Consider the following 24,743-nt stretch of genomic DNA (forward strand, 5'->3'; position numbering starts at 1 on the left):
TGTATTAGTAGATAGGTCTTCAGCGTTCGTAGATTTGTTGAGCACATATATTGGGGAAGAACCCAAGCAAAAACTCATGGCAATTGTTAGGTGTTTGCATTTGTGGCCTATTCATGTCATTTTAAATTATTAATTTTTATTTGTGCGGACAGAAAGAAGTTGCATCTGTGGTGTCTTCATTTCCTGAACTGTCTAGAAGGAACAGACTACTTTATCTTTTTTTTATGCACTAGATCTAAATTAAGTCTGCAGTTTGCATGCCATGTTAATGCTTACAGGGAAGAGAATGTGTGTTTGGTTTATAGGCACGGCCACCGTACATTTCACAAAAATGCAACAACATTTGTCTGAAGACAAGAGACTGCTGAATCTGTGAGCTAGAAACCAGAATTATTGCAGGGCTGACATACTTGTCTTGGAGAACGGGGGGGGAGGGAGAGAAGAAGGACTGATAGTTGTATCACTTAGAGTCCTGTTAACTGATGGTGTCAACTGTTAGAGGAAACTGCTTGTCTGGCTAAATGCCAATTCATTGGCTAAGAGAGGCAGAATAGAACAGGTTTAAAATGGCATCCAAGATTACTGCCCGAGGAAGAAGATAAACTGTCTAATACTCAGTGATGATTTTGCCATGATGGCTTCTTTATTGTACCTTTTCCTTTATTTTTAAGGGAGGGAAGGACCACCAAATAAATGTTTGTATTAATCAAGTTTTCACTTATTTTATTGTCTGTATTTATTAATTTTTCAGTGCTGATTCTGTTAGTTGTATCAGCTGCTCCACCATCAAATACTTGTCGATGGCATAGTATGTCACTGGTTATGATTATCATCAGCAGGAACTTGAATGCTCAAAGGTGCAATGCATTACATTTTTTGGGGTAATTTGCATAAACCACAGGTGCTTTCCAGACGGCCAGCCAAATCAATTAATGTGTGTGTCTGCAGTCTGCAAAACATTGACGGTTATGAAATATTACTACATAGAGTAGAAAAACTATATTTAAAATCCTATTTTGTATCCTTAAAGGTTTGCTGTCAAGTAATGAGACAGAATATGTAGCTTTCAAAATAGCTCATTTTGATATTTTGAAAACGATATACTGTTATTAAATGTCCTTCTGGTAATCTCTGTATGTATTGTCTTTAAAATTGATCTTCCCAAAATGAAAATTGTTTAAAAAAGTGACACATAATTAGTGCAACCCCAATACATTCATAATATAGTATTCATACCCTTAGTGCTTTAGATTTTACAGATTATCTATCTATCTATCTATCTATCTATCTATCTATCTATCTATCTATCTATCTAGATTGTATATAAAATCACTGTGTCTGCTGCAGAAATCCAACCAGCTCTGGGGTGAAACGTGCACCTACTTAATGGCATACAAGAATACTATGTAGCAAGTGAAGAAAACTATATCCAATTGAAACTGCAGGGAATTTATTTTAGGCGGGCACCTGTATTTACTCAAATTGGAATTTGGCCAGGTTCCTAGAATTAACAGTCCTCCCTTCTTTCAAAAATATGTCAGGATATATTTTAATGATCATGTATGTCAGCAGCTGTTTCTTATATCACCTCTGAAAGATTGCACAGTTCCTAAATGTTGGGTAGGACATTTTTATCACAGACTCAGAGGTGAAGCTCGTTATTGACTGAATCACCAGCATTAGGCCTTTAAAAATGTTGAGTTGCTGTGGGGAAGGGAGTGGTTTGGGGATTTCTGCTAGGGTGACGAACCTCGACTTTACGTCAGTCTTTATCTTTCATGTCTCTTTTGATTTATATCTCTTGTCACAGGCTAGTTCCTTATTCTTGTAGGCATCAACATATTTGAAGTTCTACCCCTCTGATTGCTGTAAGGGAGGAGGAGCTTTCTCTCTTCTCCCTCCTGTGAGGGTAAGCACAGGTCTCTACTATTCTGTTTTTCTCTGGCCTCATTCCTAAATAATTCCAGCATTTATCTTTGCTGCTGCTTATGCTTCTTCAAGTGTCAGCCTGAAATTAACGTAATTCTGGAGGACGGGGTTCTGAATATGGAACAATCTTGTTCATTTCACTAAGTTAATATTTGCCATAGTAATGCACAATAGCAGATGCCCCGGTATTGTCTGCATGCTAACTCCAGAAGACAATGCTCATTAGTTTACATTTATTTCACATTTGTATTGGAAAGACTGCCATATAGTTTCACAATCATAAAGCATTCAAAATTTATTTTAAAGTGAAATCTTAAATTCTGTGGAAATTGATGACTTAGGACCCCAAACTTTCCAGGGAAACCTTCCTATTTCCCAGTGGTAAGTGGACTAGGGAATTCTCCAACCCTTGACCATACTTGCAGCACTTTGTGTCTTCCTTGTGGGAGGGAGGTACTAGTCCAGCCTGCTCTGATTTACTTAGTTCACATATTGGCATGAATATCTTTCCAACATTTACCTTTTGCTAAATTAAAAATACACAATAAATACAAATTCATAGCATACCTAATAAACTGTCCATACAATAAAATGTTTACCTACAATAATAATAGGAACCTCTGAACCATCTGTTTCTTCCAAATCTATTTCTTCCCTCCCCACCAGCCACAACTCTTTACTCACTCCCTCTCCAAATACCTGAGGAAAAAAGAGGGTCTGTATAGCAGGCCTAGAAGGTTGACAAATCTATGCTCTGAACCGCTGAAGGGACTGTTTCGGAGTCATATTCCTCATAGAAAACGCCTTGCCAGCAGCTCTTTCATATGTAAAACAGACTGGGACTCTAGCTCAAGCACCTCCACTTATCACAATTGTAGTACATCACATATAGTGTTGGTGGGGAGAGGCAATCCTATAGGCCTATAAAATGGATTGTCAGACTTTTTGGAAGCGTTAAATCCTTTTCTTTGTGACTTTGTCAGATCCTTGACTTCTCTGAAACCTTACTTCACTGTAGTTGTATTTTTAATTGGTGTATGAGCTGCTTTTCGTAGAAAAGTCTTGACCACATTTCCTTTAGAGATGTTACATACTTTATACGGATACTGCACTTTGTTTTGGTTTTCTTTTTATTTCCTCCCCATGGTTGTTTCTGTTCAATATGATGTATTGGACTAAACCAACCCAATTATGCTCTCATCTGTAACTAGCACAGCCTTTTCTTTTATGCATAGGCTTATCATAATGTGGTTAGAAATGTTTTTGTATTCTTAGGCTGAAAAAGAATGTAAAGTTGAGTGCTGCTTCTGACGTTGCACCCCATAATGCTTTATGGAAATATCCTTATGAAAGTAAATATGACATAACTGGAATATGTTTTATGCTAGATAGGCCATGTAACATATCTCTGCAAAGGTTATGATCTACTGGATATATTCATCCTATTTATATGCATGTATCATTTTTGTATTCTAAGTTATGAATATTGGCTGTGTACTTGTTTGATTTTAAGTAGCCTTAGTAAGGCATTTGGTCAGCTTCTTAAGAAAGGAATTTGCAAGTTAAGTGCCCAATCAAGAAACACTTAACAGACAATAGACCTTGGAAGATTCCAATCCACATAAGAAGTCTACCTGGGGACTTTCAAGGTAGCATATAAGCAATGGCTGCCACCTATAAAGTTCTGAGTCATGCATGGACATGTGACTTGCCCATGTGACTCCAAAACTCCATCTTGCAGCTGGGTTCTGCATAGGAGAGAGGAAGGGGTCTCCACCCACAAGAGAGAGTTTATTTAAGCCCCTGGGAGACTCCTCCATTTGGTCTTCAGCTGGCTCAAGAGAGAGCCTCTCCACCCCCAAAGGATACCTTAAAGAAACTGGAACAAAAGACAGTAACCACAGGGGTGTGAATGATTGCTGGGCCCAGACTAGAAGGAGGCTAGTCTGTAAAAGAAGCTTACTGGAGCATCTCCGAGGGTGAGATTTCATCTGTTACCACTTTCCTACGGTACTAGGCTTAGACTTGTTTTGTTTTATTTTGCTTGGTACAGTAATTCACTTTGTTCTGTCTGTTACTACTTGGGACCACTTAAATCCTACTTTTGTATTTAATAAAATCACTTTTTACTTAATTAATTAACCCAGAGTATGTATTAATACCTGGGGGATGGGGCAAACAGCTGTGCATATCTCTCTATCAATGCTATAGAGGGCAAACAATTTATGAGTTTACCCTGTATAAGCTTTATACAGGGTAAAATAGATTTATTGGGGATTTGGACCCCACTGGGAGCTGGGCATCTGAGAGTTGGAGACAGGAATACGTCTTAAACAAGTTTTCAGTTAAGCCTGCAGCTTTTGGGCGATGTTTTGGGTCTGGGTTTGTAGCAGGCTAGCGTGTCTGGCTCAAACAGGCAAGGTTCTGGAGTCCCAAGCTAGCAGGGAAAATGGAGATATCCTGTCTCCTAGAACTGGAAGGGACCTTGAAAGGTCATCGAGTCCAGCCCCCTGCTTTCACTAGCAGGACCAAGTACTGATTTTGCCCCATATCCCTAAGTGGCCCCCTCAAGGATTGAACTCACAACCCTGGGTTTAGCAGACCAATGCTCAAACCACTGAGCTATCCTCTCAGCACATCAGTTGGCAGTCCCAAAGGAGTTTCTGTGATCCAACCCGTCACACTGCTGACTTTGCCTATATCAACCAATTGGAAGCCATACGTGATGTTCACTAAAGGGCTAAGCTAATTTTAATTGTTTGAAGACTTTGCTTTCATGCAAATTGAAGAGAGGAAAAAAAACAATATAACTAAACTGTTGGTATGTATGGCAAACATATTTTTATTGGTATTATTAAATCTAAATATTAATTTTAGGAAGCCTTCTTTAATGTCTCTAAAATCAAGTTTTGGGGCAAGATTGTGGCAAGTCCTGTGCAATTTTCACTGCATATCACAATTCAGAAAATAATTTAGTGCAGGCACAGGCATTTGGTTTGGTTGGCTTGCAGAGTTTGGCACTAGAACCACTGTGTAACATAATAGCTGTGAGCTAGAAGAGTATCCTAGTATGGCCATAGAACTGGTTTGGAGCCAGATTTTTCTTACCAAGCTTAACTGTGTCCTGGGTTTTACACTTGGCCTGTGTAAACCTTGCTATTTCAGATGTGTTTGACAGTCCTTGATATGAGGGAATTGGACTGTTAGTATGCTTGTTTCCTGGCCAATACCTACTTCTCTTTTCCATATCACACTTGTTTCACATTAATAATCTCACCCAAGGTTTTGGGATACTTGAGTTGTACATGTATGGTTATATGTTAGGGTTGATTTGAGGTATTAGAGCCACTTCAAACATTGAAAAAGAAGCCTTCATGCTCTCCAAAAGATTGATTTATATCTACTTTAAACTCTGTTTCTGTGAAGTAGCTGCTAGGAATTGCGGGAGGGTTCTGAAGATTCAGGGTCCCTAGGAGCCTAGGGTTATCTTCAATATACACAAATTGTTGTTTTTTTATTTTTTTAAAGTACCAAATTTCTAAAATCTGTTGGGTTTGAGAAGTTCTTAGTGTTTCTATGCACATGGAAAAAGTAGAATAGCTGTTCAAAGTAAAATGCTTTCTGAAAGTAGTCAATATATAAGTTCAGTCTGGGGCATTGAGCTAGGGGGCTACTTGGTTGCTGTTCGGAAGCAACAGGAATGAGAAATTCACAAGTTTGAAACCACAGATATGATGGACTATCAACAAAGGCTCATTAGATTGGAGGGGTCCATTACCTAGCAATTACCTTGGATTGTGGGTGCTAGGTGTGAATTTGGGACTTAATCCATGTTGTTCCCTTTCATTTTATCAGAGCCCCTCCTACTTTTTCGTTTGCCACTCCAGACAAATGCTATATTCTTCTAAAGCTTGCCCACCTAGCCACAGTGTCTGCATTGGTTGCAGCCATATCCTTCTTGTCAGTTGTTTTCTGGGATGTGGCAAACCTCCACTCATGTAATCGCCTCAGGTGCAGGATACCGGCAAGTGCCTAGAGTAGGCTAATGTGTTTCCTTACATTTTGGGGGGGTTCTCATTTGCGCAGCAGAGTTAGGGAGCAGCCAGAAGGGGAAGAGTGAGCAACAAAATCTTGTGGGTTAGCTCGCTGGCTTGGCTGACAGGAAAAGGAGAAAAACCAAGTGTCTGTAGTGTCTGAAACCACATCCCTGGAAAACAGTGAAATTCGTCTTTAATATAAATATACATTGTAACTTTTAGAAGTCTACAAAGTCAAATGGGTAAATAACCACAGACTAATTATGATTCTTTTATGCTCAGGGATAATAAACGTGGCTGGCGGACCTCTTGCAAAAATAGTAATTGTAAACTAGAGAATATGCACATAATTGGATGCTGTTTGAGCTTCATCAAAATCTTTCATTGACTTCTAATCATTATATCACTATTTTGCAAACTTATTTATAATGTTCCAGAAACTCAGGTTGCTTTCTCCTAATTGGAGTTCTTTATTACTTTCAAATCAATGATTTCTGAATAACGTATCAAATAGTGCACTTGTTGAAACATCTTTTACGGAGTATGAGAAAAAAATATGAAACTCTAATGTGAAGGAACATTTGCAAGGTTGATAGACCCGGAATGTGACCTAGGCTACCACAATACAAATGATCAATAATTTCTGTATATGTAGAGATGTGCATGCATTTTCAGAATAAATGTTTTATAGTCCCTTATAAAATAAGTTGCAGCAGGCTAATACTTGTAAACAACCCGACCATAATAAAGCAGTGTTTGCTGATAGTGGGGGTTAGGGGAAGTAATCCATACAGGGAAAAAAAAATCAGTTTCAGGTTTCCAAAGCAGTGGTAATCAGTGAGGAAAATGATATAGAAAATATTTGAAGTGGCCTTTTAATGATTTTAACCTTATCTAGGAAGTTTCTGTCATCAGAGTAGTTCAGTTGTAAATTCTTTTCTTGGAACAGAACATTGTTGGTACCCCAAATTGTTCAAGAGACAAATTGTGATAATTGGTTCATCAGAACCTGAGAGCTGTCTACAATAAAATGTTGTGTTATGTACTTTTTGCTTTTGTTTAAGCTATTTAAAATATATGTGACTTTTAAGAGATGGACAAAAAGAAGAACAGGAATACTTGTGGCACCTTAGAGACTAACAAATTTATTAGAGCATAAGCTTTCGTGGACTACAGCCCACTTCTTCGGATGCATATAGAATGGAACATATATTGAAGAGATCTTACTTAATTGGCCTCTCAGAGTTGGTAAGACAACTCCCACCTGTTTATGCTCTCTGTATGTGTGTATATATATCTCCTCAATATATGTTCCATTCTATATGCATCCGAAGAAGTGGGCTGTAGTCCACGAAAGCTTATGCTCTAATAAATTTGTTAGTCTCTAAGGTGCCACAAGTACTCCTGTTCTTCTTTTTGCGGATACAGACTAACACGGCTGTTATTCTGAAACCTGTCATTAAGAGATGGACAGTGCTTTTGTTGGTGAAGGTAGGGTGGCTGGGTGTTTTTTTTTTTTTACTGCAGTCTCAAATTTAGAAATGCTAACTAATGTCACAATTAGTTGAGAACTAGCCGAGGAGACTGTTCAGATGCATATTGTGTTGTTCAAGGGTTCCATTTTGAGACTGAACAAGAGTAATATTCTGTGATGGCAAAAGCTTAAATGCTGTTCTTGTGAGCATTCTAATGCGTTCTAAGATTTTCAATATATTGGGCTGTATTCAAACCAGGTCCAGAAAACAAGTTTTGGATCCAACCTGCAATCCAATATGTAGTGGTAGGCTCAGCTCACGCAACCTTCATAGTCCCTCCCTCTCTGATTCCTGATTTCAGCAGGGAAGCGGTGTAGGGACAGAAGGTTTCAGTTGTAGCCCATCTCTGTTCAAATAGTTGAAATGATTTTTTTTTTAATTGAAATCCATGGTAGAGGTGCTTCCCCCACCCCAATTGTTCTTGTTTGTTATGCTGATCATAATGCTACATGAATATGTGGATAGAATATATGTATATAACAGACATACAAGTCTGTAGAAGAGAGCAGCAATTTATAAAAATTCGAATTAGTTTTATAAAATATATAAATGTCAAGTGCTCTGAATGGGAGGTGACCTTTTCATGTTTAACGCAACAGCTGAAAAAAGATGAGTAGTATAGCTACCAAGGCTGCAGGGAAATTGAATTCATGGTGCCTTTTTATTGTTCCTTCTGTACCGTTGATTCTAATTTTAGAAGCTTACATCACTTTAGTTATGATGACAGCCGCCCTCCCTCACTTAGCATAGATCATATTTTCATACTGCTTATGAATCCTCCCTATCCTTTCAATAAGATTTTTCTACAGCATGTTAGTAAGCATTTAGCTGCTGTGGAAACTGATGCACATAAGTAACCAATAGCAGAACGCAATGTTGCCCTAAAGACCTGAGGGAAGCTAAGTCCTATTTCCCTTGTTCAGAAGGGTGAGGAATAGGGTGGAGAGTTGTTTTAAAAACAGGAATTCCTGAAGTTCTAATGGGAGGCTAACCTTGCCACAAAATACAATGATTCATTTAAAATGCTTAAGTTAAATGTGGGGGAGGGGGAAAGGGAATCAGACACGCATGCCAGCGGTACTAAATCAGGGCAGTGTGGGGATGCTTCCAGCTTGTGCTGCAGCATCTGCCACTGTGTATAGCACTCTACCATCATCACTCCCTTCATTTTCCAAAAGATGTGAAGTCCTCAAATATATGATGCTAGTCCCTTGATACTGGTACTGTTAACATTAGAATATTTGTATATTAGGCTGTTGTACTTGGAAATTAATACCTGCAAAGCCAGAGAGCAAAATAAACTAATTTAGGTTCAAACCCCTTTGCTTCAGTTTGTGAAATGGCAGATTGCTTTGCAACCGGCTGGTTTTAACCCTCAAACCCCTCCCCCCGTCCTACTTGGTGGTAGGGTATAGTAGTTACTGTACGCAAAGAAAATGGCAGAGAGAGAACGCCTTTATAGCTGACTACTTCTGCCATGCCTCTTTGCTTAAAGTGGGTGCTCAGTTATACTAGAAGTCACTCTGTGACTTGTTCTGGTCTTTGGTCCTAAAAGTCCAGCAGTCATAGCCAGCACCCTTCCTTTTGCTGGGCATGCAAGCAACTATCTTGCCTTTTCAGCTAGTGCATGCAGGTTTTAATATCACTGCTTGCCTTCACTGCACAACTGCAATATTCAAACAACTGGCATTTCTTGGATTGATCTGGGAATAGTAGTAACTATTGGGGGAGGTATCTTCTGGTGTCAGCTGTGAAATATACATGATTTTTGCATAATTTCAATTGGTGGGATCTCTTTAAGCAAAGAGGAGAAACCTCTAATCCAATTTAAATTAAATATAAATTTAAAAGATCCAAATAAGTGTCTTAGTGCCATTTTTTTGTTTAAAAATCCTATTCTTCAATGATTTAGTCTTGTTAGACAATCAGAACATGGAGATTTATTTAACAGGCGGAGTGGGAAAATTCTGATACATTTATGGGTGGGTAAGAAGAATGCTATGCATAGAAATAATCCTATGGAGTGATATTCCAAATATGAAAATAAAAGCATCATTGAGAAACAAGGAAGGATTTTCAGGAAGCACAGATCAAGATTTTTTTTTTTTTTTTTTAAATAAGGCTTTCATATGCAATGAAAAATTGGGATTCATCTTAAAATGAGAAACAAAATACTGTTTCTGGATTTACCACATGTTTCTTAAAATTCTATTTTGGTTGAGATCACTATTAAACAATCTTCGCAAAAGATTTTTCCTCAAGTCACTGTTGTATTGTGATCTGACGTTTATCTTCAACAAATCATTGTAAAAGAACTTGTGGCACTGTACCATAAGGCGCTGAGGCTAAAAAAAAAAAAATTCTCCAGTATAGAATTAGGTCAATTTTTTCACCCTGTTCATAGCTGTTAGGCTGGCAGGTTTGCATGCAGGGTCTCGGATTCATTCCCTAGAGAACTGCAGTAGCTTCAGTCTGATTGGTAGGAATAGGAAAAGGATGATGTCATCTTCACTTAAAGACAAAACTAGAAGGAAATAGAATTTTGTTCCCATTATTGAGCTTGTGTTTACAGTAGTTGTAAAATATGGCATTCACTCCAAAATCTTTAGTGGATTGAATTTCATGCACAATGCAGCAATTTAAAATGCAGTTGTGAGATGAATATCTCTTGTTTAGACAAGAGAATTTGTGTGCTATCAGTGCACATGTAGACAAGGGGAGAGGCTTCCTTTATTTTTTTTTTTTTTTTTTAATTGTAATTATAGTAATTGTAGTAAAACAAGTAATACAACCCAGAAGAGTTTGGACAGTCCCTAATTATTACTGAAACTGAAAGGTTCTTATTAGTGTGACTGTAAACCTGATGTTTATATTCAAAATGTTGTAGAGCAGCATGGCATGAATCATTTCAAAAGGTATAACACACTGTATAGCAATGAGGCTGATGTTGTCCTGTAGCCTGCTCTGCTGCAATACTGTGGAAAGAATAGTGAATTGAATTTTCTCTGTCTGGTGGTGCTTAACACTTCAAGGGTGGAATATTTATCTAAAATTCCTTCATCGTGTAAAACAGGAAAAGATTTTGGCTCTGTGTGAGAACCTTATAAATAAATACATGCTAGATGTCAAATAAGTTGCAGTTTCCCTCTTGATGTTACAAAATCAAAAATATTAATTGCATCTTTAAAATATTTTTAGCCATTTTTTCATTGTTTGACAAAATTGGTGGTTTTAAGAATGTGATACAAATTATTTGTCTTTCAAGATAGTTTTAAAAGTGAGCTCATCTCATAGTTGAGTTGAAAATATAGAAGAGTCAGATATTCAATTCTAACCTTCTTTGATACGGCCTTGTTCTGGAAAGCAAAGTGGAAGTAGAGTCATAGTACCCATAAGTAAGGTTGCTAGGTGTCTGGTTTTCGACTGGAATGCTCTAGCTCCACGCAGCTCCCGGAAGTGGCCGCCAGGTCCTTGCGGCCCCATAGGCACATGGACGTCCAGGGAGGCTCTGCGTGCTGTCTCCGCCCCTCGTGCCGGCTCTGCAGCTCCCACTGACCAGGAACCGTGACCAATGGGAGCTGTGGGGGCAGCACCTGTGGGCGCGAGGGCAGCGTGCAGAGCCTCCCTGGCCACCCATGCGCCTAGGGGTGGCAGGGACCTGGCTGCTGCTTCCTGGGAGCTGCAGTAAGCACCGCCAGGACCCCGTACCCCCTCCTGCATGCCAATACCCTGCCCCAGCCCGGAGTCCCTCCCACACCCAAACTCCTTCCCGGAGCTGCCCCCTCCTCCCCCCAAAACCTGCCCCAGCCCAGAGCCCCCTCCTTCACCCCAAACCCCTCAGTCCCACCGCAGAGCCTGCACCCCCAGCCGGAGTCCTCATCCCTCACCTCCCGGCACCCCAACCCCTGCCCCAGCCCGGTGAAAATGAGTGAGGGTGGGGGAGAGCGAGCGACAGAGGGAGGGAGATGGAGCGAGTCGGGGCAAGGCCTCAGAAAAGGGGCGGGGCAGGGATGTTCGGTTTTGTGTGATTAGAAAGTTGGCAAGCCTACCCATAAGCAGTTTTTAGTCTGAGATGAGGCGTGTATCTTCCCTGTGAAACAGACTTAGCTCAATTTCTTGAAAGTGAGAATCCCCTGGATGGGCACAGTGGGTGAAGCAAAGATTCTCACTGGGAAGCCTCAAAAGGCCTGATTCAGAATTGAAGTAAAAAAGAACTTAGCTGCTAGTAGCCTACTTATCGCTATTGCCACCACTTAGCAGCTAGCTGAAGCAGTTTGGTCGATGAGGAGAAGGTATGGCTTTTAATTTCCAAATCAGCTTAGAGGCAGTATATAGTGTTGGGTGTGGATGGTGAGCTTGTGACAGAAACTTGTGGAGGGAGGAAACTATGAAAAAGGGAACAGAGGGAAAAGATGGAGAACTGGGTGGACAGCTAGTGGCCCCTTTTGTACTTGAAGTAAAAAGACATTGATTTAAAAATTTTATTAAGATGATGTTAAAAAAAAAAGTGAATAGAGTTTGAGCATAGAAGTTTCTGGCTATCAGGGAATAACGTACAGATTATTGAGGGTGCAAAGTCTGGTTTAAGATCAGGTGGCATAAGGAATACATAATCTGCAATATCCCTGATTGAGGATAAAAGGTTGATGGGTCAAAGTACAGGCATTGAGATATGAGGGTATGAAGTTCATAGAGTGACTATGTTCGGGTGTGGAGTATAATGAGTGGATATGATGATGAGGATGGATTGACCCTCATTTGGTGAGATTTAATGTTCAGGGAGTTTATGGTTCCAGTTCATATGATCCGACGGAGAAGGTCACTTGGTCCCTTTTTCGTAGTGGGAGAATGATGCTTTGAATTTGGGCTGCTATAGTTTCTTTTCCCCTCCTTAGAGGGTGGTAATGGCCAACTAACTTCTAGGAATTGAGTGCATCATAACATTCCCTGCCCAAAGGTGCAGGAAATCCTAGGTGACATACCTAGAGTAGATCTCCTGTGTGCTAGACTGCCATCCAAACCACCGAGCTGCTGAAAAATGTTTGTTTTTAGCTGCAAAAAGAAAATATCTTGCAATTCTTGCCATCTAATTAGAAACTAGAATTGTTGCTCTTTCAGGGTTATTGCAGTAGTTTGATTTAAAAAAAAACAGATTTTTTAAGAACAACTTTTAACATGTTTGTTTTTTTCATTCAAATGATTTCTCATTTGGTTTACGGGAGCATCTCCTTCCAATAAGAAGTTTATATAATTCTTGGACAAAATTCCTTAAAGAATGAACAGAAGGCTGTAAAAATGACAGCCGGAGCAAGGTCATTATATGGCATACACTTGAAAAACAGGAATTATTTTACTTTGAAAAGATTTTTTTTTTTTACCTTGAAGTGTTAAACTTGAATACAAAGATAAGAAATGTGACTTGCCCAGAATACTGTTGAAAATGAAGTATAAATATAGACACATATTTGAGAAGCTGATTTTTAAAAAATTCATAGTGATTGTGTGTGCTCTGGTAGATCATAAAAATCATACAAACATAATGTAGAACAAGAATGTTATGCTAAATTGTTGTACAGAGATGTGTATTTATATTAGGTCAATAAAGATGCTCTGCTGGCTGCATCTGCAGATACAGTAGCCAGTTGATCTAATGCAGTTTCTAAAGGCTTTCTATACAGGTGATGTCATCCTTTTAGCTCAGTTCCCCTCCCACTCTCTTTCCTCCTTATTAGATATTTCATCTTGCTGCGGAGCATCCAATCGATGAAAGCTTTTCCTGAGGGAGCTGCTGAGAAGCAAGCAAAAATAGTAGGAATTAGGACTCCAGCGTTCAGTCTTGCCGTAGCCGTGGATGTATATTTTGTAGTGCATTATATAATTGTTTTAATTGGAAAAGCTAGGCTTGGATTAACCATGGTATCTGGCTGATGCATTAGAATACTAAGCAACACTGCAGAGTTGTAAACTCTGCATGATAAAATAGAGAGAAAGAAAAAGGGTTTGGATTGCAGAGGTTCCGAGACATTCCATAGTGCAAACCTGTTAGAGTATATATCCTGAAGCTACAATCTGGACATGAATTGAATTTTGCAGTTATGGTGGGCAAGCGTATAAAGAAGAAACTTTAATATCAAGGGTGTGGGATTCCTGAGTTGCCTAAGATGCAGAAGAACCTTTGCCAATTTGATCTACAACATTAAAATGTGAAGTTTTGGAACCGGAAGATAAACCAGCCTTACCTGCATTTTAGTAGGAAAAGAAAGACTCAGAAGAATTCAAGTCTCACCTTTTAGTATAATGTTACATTAATATATAATTTTAATCCAGTTCAGAATTAATTCCATTCTACACCACCTTTCACTTGCATGCCTATTGCTTGGGGGAGCCTATGGATATTTGTATTTGAAGAGCCGGGAGTACTGAAACATTTTGATTTGCATTTATGTGCTTGTTAAAACTGGAACATTTTTATAGGAATTGCTGCTGCTAACTCACTGCAACACTGAAAACTACTGAGATACAGTAGAAGCTGTAATCAAATTCATCAGTGTGAAAAATCAAACCTGAGCAGTTATGTGCATATACATCCACTGCTTTGGTTTATGATTTACAAGGAGAATCTAATAAGGATTTTACTAAATAATTTTCCTCTGGCTTTTATCTGAGAGAGGAAACTTTCCTTCTCAGCCCAAGAAATGGCTTTTCTTGTTCGTTGTTACGCCAATTGTCTGCAGCCATGGGCCTCCAAAGTAAGTAAGGTTTTTTTGTCACTAATAAATTCTCTCTGAATCTTACTGACAAACATGGTACTTTTAAAATGTTTCTGAGCTAAGAACTTTTCAAAACATCCTTCATACTATTCTGCATGTGATGTTGGACTCAACTATCCCAAAAGAATAATCCATGCATAATGCCCAAAAGGGCAGAGGAATCTTGAAATCTGACAATCAATATATTAATAGTATTCAGATTAAAATGTTGTGTAAAAACACTTGTGTTTTAACCCACAGAACTTGAATTTTAGGTCTATAGTATTACTCCAAATATTACTAGAGTATGACGCTTATAGGATTGGTTATAACTGCTTGTGCATATTGTTAACTTGATAAATATTGATATTCCAACCCACTGCATGGTTTAATTTTCAAGATATACTATACTATGCTATTGTTTTCCAAGCTTTAATATTGGAAAATTATTAATTCAGTAGCTGGGCTTTGTATTTCAAATTAACTTCTTCAAATAATATGAATATATTTGATGTGCATTTTAAAATGCAGATTTTGTGTAACTGTTTATTTCTTTTAATGGAGATAATGTAAACCAAGAATACCTAAGCAGGCAAACCTGTCTTGAGGTGACTTCTTTAAAGACATTAACTAATATAGTACTTGTGTGGGTCTTTCTCTCAAAAAAATTGCTTGTGTTTCATTAGCTTTGCTGGCTGCCACGGCTGAAGTAAGGCAGTGCCTATATCTGAGTTGATTACAAACAGCCAGAGGCTAGAGGTCTATATATTATTATTTTTCCTATTTCATATTTCTGTAGAACTTAGAGGTCCATGTCAGGATGGGGGCTGGGTTGTGCTAGGTGTTGTAATGTATGAAGATTGGGTGAAATCCTGGTCTTATTGAAGTCAAAGGGAGCTTTGCCATTGACCTCAGAGGAGCATGACACCTGCCATGAAGAGTTTAGAATCTAAGTTACATATAAAATGTGGGAGTGGACAGGAGAGGTATACAATCAAGTACATACAATTCTTATATACATTGCATTTTTGTCTGATCATTTTTCTCTGTCAATTAAAAGGCAAATGGAAATTCACTCTGTTTTAGCATCTGGGAGCTGCAGGGGTGAAGTACCTTAGAAAATCAGCTCACCTTTATTTATGTTCCCAAGTATGGATCGAGGTTCCTAACTTTAATGCTTAAGGGCTTGTCTTCACATATAGCGCTAAAGAAGGATTTTCTTTTAGGATTTTGGCCTAACCAAGACAACATGGATAATGCTTGTGCTTAAACAGTCTTTTTAGGAAAAGTTGGGGTCCTAAAAGGACTGTTGGACTGCTGCATAAGTACTATTGATGTTACCAAAAAGGCCATAATAATGTTAATCTGGGTACTGGTCAATCGCTAGCCTGTGTGACTGAAACAGTGTAAAAGTATGACTAATAAAAAATTAATTTAATATGTAAATACACAAGCTGCCCATCACCACTGTGAGGAGTACACTGTGAGAAATTGAATAGCATAGGCAAATGTAAAATAGTTCAGGCCAGCTAATGTATTGTCTAAGTAGTCACCAGAAAAAAGATGTATTGTGAATTTGTGCAAATTGGATTCTACAAGCCACTCCTTTCTTTTATATAAGTTCCTATAGAAGCCAGGAAAGTATTGCTTAAAGCCCTTTGCAAAGTGACTGCCCAAAAGGGATCACTGCCTCTGTGCAGGAAGGTGGTGGTGGTTGTTTGTATTGCACGATCACCTAGCAGTTAGGGATCATGACCCCATTGCGCTGTATAGACACATAACAAAAAGATGGTCCCTAAGACTTTACAATCTAAGTATAAGATGAGACAACAAATAGATATAGGCAACATTAAGAAACAATGATTATGAAGATCATGATAAGCAGTGGTCATGGCACACCAGTTGCCTAAGCAGGAGTGCCCCCTAGCTGTTTTCCTGCTAAGGGTGGAAAACATTTTCAGTGCCTTTGCCAGGCAAGAAAAAACAAAACAAAACAACCCAACAATGAGCTGTGCCCTGTTCACCCATCCTGGAACTGGCCCTGTGCTATCTAAATAATATCGAGTTTTTTGTAGGCATCTTGGCAGAGGAGAGTTTTAAGGAAAGAGGTGAAGGAGGACAATGAGATGGTTTTGCATATGTTTACAAGGAACTACTCCTATAGATAATGGGTGGCAGGAAAGAAAGCTCTGAGGTTCTGTCTCTGTTCTGTCGTATTATACACCTCTACCCCGATATAACACTGTCCTCGGGAGCCAAAAAATCTTGATACGTTATAGGTGAAACCGTGCTATATTTAACTTGTGTTGATCCGCCGGAGCACGCAGCCCCGCCCCCCGGAGCACTGCTTTACCGCGTTATATCCGAACGGGTTATATCGGGGTAGAGGTGTATTAATAGTAAATACTTGTAATATAAAAAATGAGACAACTTCAAAAAATGGTTTAGTAGTTCTTTGAAGCTGTTTTTGGAATTCTGTCAACTCTCTGTGTCTAGAATGTGTATGTGCTTTTTGGTATTAGACTCTTAAACACTGACACATCATGAAGTCGTCATTAGAGAATTCTAAAATTTATAATTTGAAGTGTTTTATGGCAGGAAAAATGATATGCATGCCCTAACAATTTTACAGATATTAAAATACATACACACATGTTATGCATATATACTGCGTGCAATGTATTTCTTTTACAGATAAAATGCTTTTGGAAGATGTGCATTTCTGGTCCTGTTTTGTATAGATCTAACAAATATTTAAATCCTGAAGGAGGCCCGTTACATTTACAATTCCAGATGTTAGTTGTCGGATTAGATTTTAAATTAAATCTAATAACATTCCTTGCACTTTACTGTAGGCTTAGCAAAATCAAATTCTGTTGTGTGAAACAGTGAGTCTAATGGTTATAGCATAGGATTGGGAGCCAGAAGTCCTGGGTTCTATTCCTGTTTCTGCCACCATGGGACCTAAGACAAGGCACCTAACTTCTAAGTCTTAGTGTAGTCTAAATGAGCACTTGCTGCCTGACAAGCTGGGGTGTAACTATACAGCACTCCAAGATGCACACATTAACGGTCCATGTGGACAGTTTACTAAAAGTTTCCTCGAGCACACTGACATATTGTGGGTTTGAAGCAGCAGTAGGTCAAAGCGCACTAGGGAACTTTTAGTGCACATCAGTAGGATCTACACCTGCTGGAGCGCTATACATTTACATCTGAGCTTGCTGTATAGTAAGTACTTGTGCGGACATGCCCTTAGTTTACCCGTCAGTAAAATTAATTAAAGCAAATGTATTATCTCACAGGCCTGTCTCAGTCCACTGGATTAATCTTTGAGACCCTCAGCAGAAAAGCTTTTTATAATTACCAGTTATTTTCTGCATAACAAGAGGAATGCAAGCACTTACCAGTCTTGATTCCATGTCCTCCTTGTGTCAGCTACTATATTTGATTATGTGAAAAAGCAATCTTAATATTATTTATGAATTTGTAAATGTCTTTAATGAAGAAGATATAATTGACCCATTGGCTCTCCTTTTTCCCCTACTTCATTCCTGTTCTTACTTCTCTCAGTTTTGCCCTTTCCAGTCTCTCGCATATCGCATGATAATTGCAGATCCTGTTCTTTCCTGCTACAGCACTCTACTCAAGACTCTGGAGCCATCTTTCCCACTCCATGATGCTTCTCACTAGTGCTTTCCCTCTCGTCAGTGCCCTTTCCATATATTTTGGCATTACCTCCAGCATCTCATAAGTTTGACCCCCTGGTCTTCTTTTCCTTCATGGATTTTTTTACCTTCTCATCCTCTTCAATGGAAGGATTGGCACTTGGTAGAGGCAGCTATGTTCCTTCCATGTACTTGGTTTATGCAGGGACCACTACTGGAAGCACCACCTCTTCATGGAATCAGCAGATGCTTTTACTGTCTGCTGAGCATACTTCATTGTGCAGTGCCCCGCCCACTTGCTCTTTACACCAGTTGACCCTTGAGCCGTCTGAGGATGACCTTCGTGTCCCATGGGTCAGCATAGGAGGACTCCTTCACTGGAAATTAACTCCCTTTTCTAAAATAAATGTACAAGTGTGACCCACAAACCTTCTGTAAAGCTCTTTGGTTTATTCCTTTTTGTTCAGTGGTTTAAAACAATTCAAGTTAAAATGGCACAGTAGATGGTTGCTGCCCATTTACTGAAGAAAATTGTAACTGTCCTCATGCGCATGCTTACAATACTATGACAATCAGCAAAGGCAGAGGCTAAATCATGGCAAATATGCAGAGAACATGTCTTCTTTTCTCAGCAGAAATACCTGACTCCAACAAATTTCTGGGATAGTATTTTGCATTTGTAGGCTGAGTGGGTTGACAATCATAAACATAAACATCTCGATCACCTTGTTTCCTTCATCTTTCATAGATAAGAAACATGTTTTCTTGTTCTAAATGTATATTTGTGTAATTTTGTTTAAATTTAAATGGCATGCAAAGTTTTATCACCATCTGCATTTATATGCTAGTCTCAGACCCAACATATGATTCCTATGTCACTTACATGCATGGATTTCTTCATGAATCAAAAAGAAAATGTAGATGGGTTTGTATGTCAACTCTGTTTACATAACTAGGGTCTTCGAGGGCTTCATTATGCAAAGGGACAAGACCTTGCCTGTGAAATAAAATGTTGAAGACAATCTATCACTTGAGGAATGACTGTATTTGCATTATGATTTGTGCATGGTTATAGATGTATATATACATTACTGTAGCTGATTGTCACTTGCGGGTTTTTATGGTGAAGGGAGCCATGCAGTGAAGATAACCTATGTCAGCCTAAGGATGTGTAAAGAGAGATGATTATCTCCATAATATTGTGCCAAACAGTGCATATAATAAGAGTATCATAAATTATTTAACTAATGTAAAACTTTTGAAAAGGTAAGTTTAGATTTTCACATACTGTTATCAAAATAAGAGATGCTCAAACACAGAAAATTGCTGTATGCTACCTGGCTAACTGAGCTTTAATGATTTGAGACACAGATTCCCTGTAAAACTCATAAATAGTTTTAATATTATTTGCCAATAAGCTTGTATTTTACTATAATGTGTTTAGACAAATGCATCTTTTTCATCATGTGATATTTATTTTTTAGTGGCAAATGAGGCCAGTAAAGTTGGACCTCTGGAGAATCCATTGCATTTCCTTGCATGCTCCACTTGCCATAGTATGACAAATTTAGGATTTTGTTCTGCATATCATTGTAAGTGTATCAGAGGACTGTTAACTCATATTATGGAGCTTTCATTGATACTTACTGGCAGTTTTCTCACATTGAAGTAAAAGATTTAGTCATTAAAATTATTTTGATGTGGTGTGTGTGTGTGTGTGTGTGTGTGTGTGTGTGTGTGTGTGTGTGAGAGAGAACATGCTTAGCATTGTCATGATTTAAAGCACCGCAGTGAAGTAATCTATAATTTAGACATACAAAAACTAAGTTAAAATTACATTACATGTCTGGTTTAAGCCAACATCAGAATCCAGTTTGAAACAATGTCCTTAACTCACCCTATTGTACCTAAGCAACTGTAATGCATTTTTGAAGCTTCCTTAAAAGTATTATTTTACTACTATATAAGCCACAAAGGGCAGATTTAAGACTCAAGATCTTTGGGTTTCTTGGGTTTAGAACAATCTTTTAATGTTATTTTGATGTCTTGTGTCAGTTTCCCTATATTTTTACACTGAAAATAGTCAAATTAATTTTTGTAACTCAAGAGTCATTCCAGTGCAGATTCCATGGATAAATTTGAAATCTCTGAAAATGAAAATTTGGTAATGAAAAATATTGTTATGGCCCTTAACTATATTGCATACATGTGTCTAATAGTAATAACAGTTTGATGAATAGGCATGGAGTACAGTCAGTGAGACTAAACAAACAGAAGTTTCTGAACACAGAGATATGTTTGCTAATAGCATTTATTGAAGTTTTTAAATTTAAAAACGATGTAAAATTTGTATGCAATTTCATAGACATTGTTTTTCTGTGTGTCAAACTATTGGCTTTTATAAAATTTTATATTATTTCTGGGGCTGCTCAAGATGACATATATTTGACTCTTTAGTAAGCTAATATGTGTACTGACTTGAGTTTAGCCATCAGCTGATGGGTGTTAGATTTCTTCCAAGGATTTAATTTGGAATGGTCTGACTTTCAGAAAATAGAAAATAAGAGAGTATACGTGCTATTACTTAACCTCAAAAAGTCTACTTTTATTTAAGGTGTTTGAGGACCTGTGTTCCTTGAGTAGAAATCCAGTGTAATTTCTGATAGCTTGTGTATATATAGCTAGCTGATGACTGATGTGTGTAGGAAATATGGCTAGGTTTATGATTCAAGTTTCATGCTGTATATGGACAAACATAAGTACCAAATCTCCTCCTGGTATGTCAAAGTAGCCATCTCTCTTTCTCCTTTCCCACTAACCTAACTCCAATCACATTTTTAAGAGTTGCTGTTTCAATGATGAAAGATTAATCAGCTATCTCAAGGATTTTCCTGGAGAGTGATCAGGAAGCAGTGTTGTGGTTCTACGCTTAAGAAACATGAACCAGAATTAATTTATGTGAAGCCCTGGCATAGAGGCAGCAAAGAAATACAGGCACCTTTCTGAGAACTGTAAAGTTATGTTTTATGGATTCTTATGAGTAGCTGGTAGAAATGATACATTCATCAGCAGGATAAAGGAGAAGAAAGACAGCTTAGCTTACTAGTGCCAGCAAAAATCTTTTGGATATTTAGAAAAAGGGGACTCAGTGTATTGGAAACAATGTGGCTAGGGCATGAGGGAATGCAGGAGAGAAGAGGTTAAGGAGAGGTTATTTGCCTGAAAAATGAATAACTGCATCTATATCATATGAAAACAAACCTAATGCTGTTTGTGTTTTAAAGTGGTGATTGGGAAGGATAAAATTTTAGAGTGATGGTTTAGGTCTTAAGCTATGGAAGCATAGGCTAGGATGAGCCATGTAGGAGATGGTGAGGTAAAAAAATAGAATTAAAGTAAAACTAAATATCTTGTTACATATTACATGTGAAAATGGATAAATTGAAGTTGCAATTGGAATAATAGGGATGTAATTGGATCATGAAAATAACTAGCAACTAAATCACCAATATACAGAGTTCGCTGAAGGTACAGGCAAAAAGGAGCAAGGAGTATGGAAATATTGGTGAGGAAAGAGAGGCTGCACAGAGAAGTTACATAAACACTTAGTCTGAAATATCAGTCCAACTACTGAAACATCAGTAATTCTGCTGTGTCAGCCATAATTAGTCAGGTGGTTCTTGAATGTTACAGATCAAGGCTGTTGGATAACATATATTGGAAAATTCTTTTGTATATAAGAGGGCCTTTAAGAAGGCTGAGCCTTTGATCATGCGGCATTTAAATTCTACAGTTATTGATTGTAATAGCAATTCTGCTGTGCTTGTAGATGCATACTAACTTATGCAGTTTATTGTCCACGTTGCATTGGAATCTCTTCTGGACATAATCCAAGAAACATAACCAAGGGTGATAAATAAGGTTGATGTTTGGAAGTATGTAGAATTTAGTGCTAATATTGGAAATGAAATTATTGTGTGGTCAAATACTAAAAGAAACAATTTTTTGACTGAAGACTTGTTCTAGGGAAATGCTGATTTTTAATAGGAATTAACTAAGGTATTGGAAATCTATGCTGAAATTTGTTATAAGAGAGCAAAGTTGCACAGCAAGGCTTTTTGAATGGCCCTGAGTTTGAGACCATGGGATACCAGTTTCAAAATAAGAAATTCAGACAGAACTATTTAATTCAAAGTAGTAAATATACAATAAAGGTTTCTAAATAAGGGTCTCAAAGAAAATAACTTACAAGTTAAAAATAAGGAGATTGAAAGGATACAGTGACCATATCTGACATATGGGAACCAGTAGTTAAACTTAAAAGCGATTTGATTGTTTTGATTTAGTTGTTTATTCCAGTGATCTTTCCTGTTTAGCAGTCCGATATTCCTTCATGTCCTAATCTAAAATTAAGCAAAAGTTATCTCCAACTGACTAGTTATAACTTTCTAAATTTCTGCTCTGAACATTAACTATGAAGTAAAATTGTTATCCTTAAAATAAATAAATAAATAAATAGAGTGTAATGGAAGTTGAGAGGCAGCATTTCCTGAAGCTCAAAGGTTAGCAAATGTGATCACCCTTGGTGCTACAACTGCATGTCTTAACAGTAGGCTACTTTAATATATCTTTACCATGTTTGTCCACACTGGGTTTTGCGGAAAATTTTGCACTGGTGTAGCTAATCCAAATAATGTTGTATGCTGGTGTAGTAAATATACATTAGAGATTTGTACTGGTGTGGGAGAAAAAGAGTGTATACAAGCCCTAAATTGACAGTGTATTCGATCTTCTGATAAGCTTTGCCATTCTTTCCCCTCTGTGGCATAATTTTTAACCCTAATATTGTATTTTAATATTACCCTATTTGGCAATAGTTCAGGGATCTTCACTGAGGCAAATAAAGTGTCATGTAAACTCCCATCCTTAAGCCAAGTCTGAAAAATGTGGCCACAGGGCTAAAAGGAAAGATACCAAGGAATAATAGCATTAGGTGAGTACTGCTTCACCTTAGGACACAAGAATAGAATGTAACATTTCTGTCTCTGAGGTTGACACTAGCAATATATCCTGTCTAAACAAACTAGCAATATACATCTCTGTAGGGGTCCGGCAACATTGGTTAAGAAATGTTTTCAAAGAATCTCAGGTGCAAAAAGTGAAACCAAGGGCGTGGTACATGAACAATTAATTTACAGAAAGCTGTGATGTCAATCTGCCCCACATTAGCCTGCCATGGACCCTGCTGACATGCATTAACAGTTTGTTAATGTGCTTTAATCCAGTCCTGTTCAGAATCTTTTTCCCGTTCAGAATCAGTCACTCGAAGTTCATTCTCCCATTTAGATTTAACTTTAGACAAGTAATGTGCAGTGGCTAAAACCCACTGAGTTTATTTTCCTTACTGTGACGAAGTGGGGGTCTTATTCGTCTTGCTATGTTGCATGTGAGTCTTACTGTTCTATACTAATACTGCATGTTCCTTAGTTTCCCAGTGTACTGCACCAATAATTAGGTAGTGGGAATTGGGTGTGTGATTTTGCTGAGGCTTCGGGGCAGGTGAGACCGCCCAGCTATTTGCAGCTATGTAACCTGAGACCCAGGAGGGGGGTGCGACCAGGTGACACCTTTGGCCCAGGAAGCCAGACAAAGAGAAGGAGGAGGGGCATGAAGGGGGGGTGTCGGAGGTCAGGTGGCTGGAGGCTGGGAGTCTGCTTGGGGGAACTGGGAGAGGGGGGAATCCAGGGCGTCTGGCCCAGTATTCCCAAGATGGACTTGGCTAAAAGTCACTGATGTCCGTAATAACGAGCTCTGTTCTACACTGTCGTCCTGTCTACGAATAAACCTTCTGTTTTACTGGCTGGCTGAGAGTCACGTCTGACTGCGGAGTTGGGGTGCAGGGTCCTCTGGCTTCTCCAGGAGCCCCGCCTGTGCGGACTCGCTGTGGGAAGCACAGGGTGTGCAAAGGGGACGTTGAATGCTCCGAGGTCAGACCCAGGAAGGTTGAAGCTGTGTAAGCTTCTTGCCCTGGAGCCAGTATGCTCACAGAGAGAAGGCATGCTCCCCCAGAATCCTGACTGGCTTCGTATGGAATAGTTCCAGAGCATCGCCCGGTGACTCGGTGACACTTACCAAGAATATTCCTTCAGTGATCTCATTAAAGTATGTGTTCTAATGTGGTTAATAAGGTGTGCTGCTGACCATATAACATAAAATATTGGGTAATGCTATTTTTGTACAGATAACATGACATTTCTTAAAACACATCAAACAGTGTAATATATTTTAATATTCTGTAACAAAGATAGCAGTGAGCTTTGAAGTAATTCAAAGGGGGAATGTTTTATCCCTTTATGTTGTGACACAAGAAGAGGACAGATCCTTTCTCCAAAGCAAATGTTTCTATTTTCTATCCCTGAAAAGGAAAAGACATAGAAACATAAATCTGAAAAAACTAGACCTCCTAGATGGCAACTTCTGTCCATTACCTTTTGTGATTTATGTGGATGCTCTGTATCTCTTATGAAATACATGATAACTTGCCTAAGCTGGGCCTCACCATCCACACTGCTATTTATATCGTGCTAGCTGGGAGTGTAATGTAGGGGTAGATGTACCTACAAGTGACTTCACTACTGACAGTAAATGCTGTCTGCATTGATGCCAACCAGCAAGGTTGATTCACCCCACTTTTGTACCTAGCAATTATTCCTTTGTGTGTTAATTTGGGAGGGTTCTGGTACTATATTGTAAAGTCTCCGATTTAATTAATCTCAGAATCAAGGGCATCAGGCTTACTGGCAAATGGCTTCTTCTGGCTTATGT

At 38.5% G+C, this 24,743-nt stretch overlaps 1 protein-coding gene across 16 annotated transcripts in view; it reads left to right on the forward strand.

Moving 5' to 3' along the window:
* Window positions 1–24,743, forward strand: part of RAPGEF6 (Rap guanine nucleotide exchange factor 6) — a 238,834-nt gene that overhangs the window by 112,741 nt on the left and 101,350 nt on the right. The window contains exon 1 of one of the 16 annotated variants that reach the window (XM_005297886.5): window positions 13,234–14,250. The exons of the other annotated variants lie outside the window; for them this stretch is intronic. Within the exon in view, the coding sequence (XP_005297943.1) occupies window positions 14,197–14,250 (54 nt within the window). The 5' untranslated portion in view covers window positions 13,234–14,196. Of the gene's footprint in view, window positions 1–13,233; window positions 14,251–24,743 lie in introns of those variants that run through there. 16 annotated transcript variants of the gene reach the window in all.

The sequence above is a fragment of the Chrysemys picta genome, chromosome 8, assembly GCF_011386835.1.
Source record: "Chrysemys picta bellii isolate R12L10 chromosome 8, ASM1138683v2, whole genome shotgun sequence".
Lineage (NCBI taxonomy): Eukaryota > Metazoa > Chordata > Testudines > Emydidae > Chrysemys > Chrysemys picta.